At 34.9% G+C, this 4,543-nt stretch overlaps 1 protein-coding gene across 1 annotated transcript in view; it reads left to right on the plus strand.

The window, feature by feature from the left end:
* Positions 1-4,543, plus strand: part of KCNH8 (potassium voltage-gated channel subfamily H member 8) — a 304,007-nt gene that overhangs the window by 236,720 nt on the left and 62,744 nt on the right. The window contains exons 9-10 of the mRNA XM_006907271.1: positions 1,868-2,067; positions 2,706-2,955. Coding sequence (XP_006907333.1) covers positions 1,868-2,067; positions 2,706-2,955 — 450 coding nt within the window. The remainder of the gene's footprint in view (positions 1-1,867; positions 2,068-2,705; positions 2,956-4,543) is intronic.

Raw genomic sequence — 4,543 nt, forward strand, 5'->3', positions numbered from 1 at the left:
TTCCCAAGTTTTACTTTATTAGGCATGTTAAAAATTCATGATAACTTTTGTTGCACTCATGGGAAAAAATAAATTGAGCACCCATTGTTTTTCATACAAATAATTAGGCACTTTAAAAATCTATATATTATCCAATGGTCTATGGGTACTTAGGTTGCTTCTTGGCTATTGTAAATAGCAATTCAATGAAACAGGGGTGCATTTATCTTTTCAAATTAGTGTTTTGGGTTTCTTCAGATAAATACCCAGAAGATGTGGTACGTGTATACAATGGAATATTACTCGGTCATAAAAAAATGAAATCTTACCAATATGGATGGGCCTAGAGAATATTATGCTAAGTGAAATAAGTCACACAGAGAAAGACGAACACCATATGATTTCACTTACATATGGAATCTAAAAAACAAAATAAATAAACAAATGAAACAGAAACAGACTCATAAATACAGAGAACAAACTGATGATTGCCAGATAGGAGGGGCGTTAGAGAGTTGAGCGAGAAAGTTGAAGAGATTAAGAAGTACAAATTGGTAGTCATACAACAGTCATGGGAATGCGAAGTATAGCATAGAGAATATAGTTAATAATATTGTAATAACTATGTATAGTGCCAAGTGGGTATTAGACTAATTGGGGGGATCACTTCATAAATTATATAAACGTCTAACCACTATATTGTACACCTGAAACTAATATAAAATAATATTGAATGCCAACTCTAATTGAAAAATTAAAATTAAAAAAAGGAGTCATAAAATTCTCAATACATATAAACTTTTTAAATTTATTTTTCAATTGCAGTTGACATTCAGTATCATATTAGTTGCAAGTGTACAACATAGCGATTAGAGAGTCATATACCTTATGCAGTGATCACCCCGATAAGTCTAGTACCCATCTGACACCATACATAGTTATTGACTATATTATTGACTATATTCCCTGTGCTATACTTTACATTCCCATGACTATTTTTAGAACTGAAAAGTCTATCTCATTACACTCCGGTAGTGGTTTCGGGAAGGGGGAAAGTGGTGATTAAATGCTATCTGATTGAGAAACCCCATCAAAAAGGGAGTTGCATGTATATTTACCACCTGGCTCTTCTCTGGATGGCAGTGATGACTCTAAGCAGAATACCTGCTCTTCTTCTGTGACTTTATTTGTTTCTTAAATGGTCTCAGATTTTCTGGCATCTCCTTTAAAATTAAAATGACTATGGAGCTGTGGAGGTAGGATTGGAACCATATCCAGCTCAGCTTCAGTTTGCTCAGGAAATCCTCAATTACATTTTTAACAACTTTCTCAATACCTTTAGTAATATAAATGTCATATTTAATAGGTTAAACTAATTTTAAATGATAGCTTTGGGGAAGAGACTAATATTCCCATAAAGGCTAACTGGCTATAATAGACATTTTAAAAATGTATTTGTTATTACAATAAAAGAACTATTAAATTATAACTTTATGGCTAATTTTATAAATTATTAAAACTATTTCATCATAGCTATCAAACTATATATAACTATCATAACTATTAAAATAATACAGATGTAAATAAAGTACAAAATAAAAGCTTATCATAGCCAGAATGGGAGCTAGCAGATTAAGTCTGGGTCAAAGAGACCCATTTTTCATAATATTGAGTATTTTTACAAGATATTTTTACTGTGCTCAAGCCATATGGAATCAAAATGACTGTATCAGGATGCACCATGTGACAAAGTGGCTGCACCAAAATGCTTGTACCGCAATAGCTGTATCAGCATGACCACATATGCATACTCTGCTCTGATTTAGGAAGGGGTAAACTCCTCCATCATATTTCTTCTCTCCCATTAACGTTGTGTCATTCTCTTCAGCCTTGATGCATGCCTTGGTGTTTGGAAATGTGACGGCGATCATACAGAGGATGTATTCCAGATGGTCCCTCTATCACACTAGAACTAAGGATCTGAAGGACTTCATACGTGTTCATCACCTGCCCCAGCAACTGAAGCAGAGGATGCTCGAATATTTCCAAACAACTTGGTCAGTCAACAATGGAATAGATTCAAATGAGGTAATGTTCATTTCTCATGTTGACATTTTCAAGCAGAAAGCACATATGCTAAGGTAAAAAGCAAGGTGCTCTCCTGTAGGTCTCAGAAGTGAAGAATGCACCTACCAACTTATTTATCTCTTTATTTTTTTGATCCCTCAAGAAACCCAATCCATCTTCCTCTATCTGCTTTGGCTTATGTTTTTACGATGCCACTTCAGATTGACCAATGATTTACATTAACTTACTACTTGGTCAGTCAGGTGGATTTATTTTCATTCTTTTTAACACTCTTTGAAAGGAATCAATTCTTATGACAATTGAATGGTGTGACCTTTAAATATTATATTAATAAAATTGATGTTTGCCTTTAAAACCAAAAAAGTAAAAAGAAATGTTTTTCAGTAAAGGTATTTTCTGTGGACATCCAGAAACACCCCAGACTACCACTGTAAGAAAGGTATCATATAAATCAAGCAACCATTCCCTCAACTCCCCACCCAAAACAGTAATCAACATTTTAAAGTAATTATTTGGTTTCTCCTCTCTTCATGTACTTATGACAAAACAGTGGGAAGAACATCCCTGCTGGGTTGCAAATTAAATAAATTAGACTAGACTTACCCCAACTTGATTTCCTCTTTCATCTTCCTTGACAGCTTCTGAAAGACTTTCCAGATGAGCTGCGTTCTGACATCACTATGCACTTGAACAAGGAAATCTTACAGTTGTCTCTTTTTGAGTGTGCCAGCCGGGGCTGCCTCAGGTCTCTGTCTCTACACATCAAAACCTCTTTCTGTGCTCCAGGAGAGTATCTTTTGCGTCAAGGAGATGCTTTGCAGGCTATCTACTTCGTATGCTCAGGCTCCATGGAAGTTCTGAAAGACAGCATGGTGCTGGCTATTCTTGGTAGGTTGGAGTTGAAACTCCATGCAATTTTACTCTGGAGCATAAATTAAGAGATGAAGTGGCAGGGAAACTGCTATAGATTAGGAAAATTATGGATACATATGTCAATTCAGATTTTTCTTCATATGAGTTTAATTTGCCAACTATTTTATTTATTATTGTTGTTGTTATACCACATATTAAGTTTACATTGTGCTGTTACACCAACATATTATTTGATTCTTGTTAAAAATCCAGTAGTATAACTATTACTTCTATTTTACAAATGAATAAATAATATCTTAGTTAACGTCCCAAATCAAATATCCCAGGGGGATGCATTTCAAGAACCCAGTGGATGCCTGAAACTGCAGATAGTATGAAGTCATATATATATATTTCTGTTTATGTTTTCCATTCAAAAGTTTAATGCTTTTCTTATCTTAACTAAGCGCCTTTCATGCACTGTGGCTTAACTTTTCAGTTTGAGGTGTGACAGCAAAACTAGAATGAATTTTTTTCTTCACAATTTTTCATAGAAGATTCGTTCTTACCATAGATTTTAGCAAACTCAGCATATATATATATATATATATATGTGTGTATATATTAGCATACAATTTTTTTCTTTTCTTATTAAGTCAAGAACTTTCACCTTTTCACTTAAAGGAAGCACTTTATGGCCTCTCTTTAGCATATTCGAATTGCCAGCATCACTACTCTTGCTCTTTGGGACCATTGTTAAGTAAAATAAGGATCACTTGAACACAAGCACTGTGGTACCATGACAGTCAATCTGGTAACCTAGAAGGCTACTAAGTGACTAACAGGCGGGGGGCATATACAACATAAATACACTGGACAGAAGGATGATTCACATCCAGCATGGAACAGAATGAGATTTCATCATGCTATTATTCAAACCAGTGCTTTAAAGCTTATGAGTTGTTTATTTCTGGAATTTTCCATTAAATTTTTTTTGACCACAGTTGACCATGTGTAACGGAAAGTGTGGAAAGTGAAACGTCAGATAAAGGGGGACTACTGTGGTAAGAAAATGAATACAATTCTTTCTGATTCCTAAAGCCAGATTATTAATCATGATATATACTGCCTCTTGGTAAAATAGCTGGTCAGGCTTTGTTGTTTTTTTTTTGAGATCCTTCCCTGGCTTGATTTTATTTTTTTTAATTAAGTTTATTGAGGTAACATTGGTTAATACAATTATATAATTTTCAGGTGTACATTGTAATTTAACATCTGTATATTCTATTGTGTGTTTACCGCCCAAAGTCCAGTTTCCTTCAGCTACCATATATTTGATCCCCTTACCCACTTCACTCTCCCCCTGCCCCCTGTTTCCTTCTCTTTTTAAGCCCCTACCCCTATATTTGACCCCCTTTACCACATCTACCTCTTCCCTTCTCCCCCACCCCCTACCCTCTGGTAATCACTAGTCTATAGTCCATGTCCATGAGTCTCTGTTTGTTTGTCCTATTCATATGGTGCTTTTAGGGGTTTGTCCCACATATAAGTGATATCATGTGATTTTCAACTTTTTCTGTCTGGCTTATTTCGCTTAGCATGATTATCTCAAGGTCCATCCATG

The sequence above is a fragment of the Pteropus alecto genome, unplaced genomic scaffold (genome assembly GCF_000325575.1).
Source record: "Pteropus alecto unplaced genomic scaffold, ASM32557v1 scaffold92, whole genome shotgun sequence".
In the NCBI taxonomy this organism is placed as follows: Eukaryota; Metazoa; Chordata; class Mammalia; order Chiroptera; family Pteropodidae; genus Pteropus; species Pteropus alecto.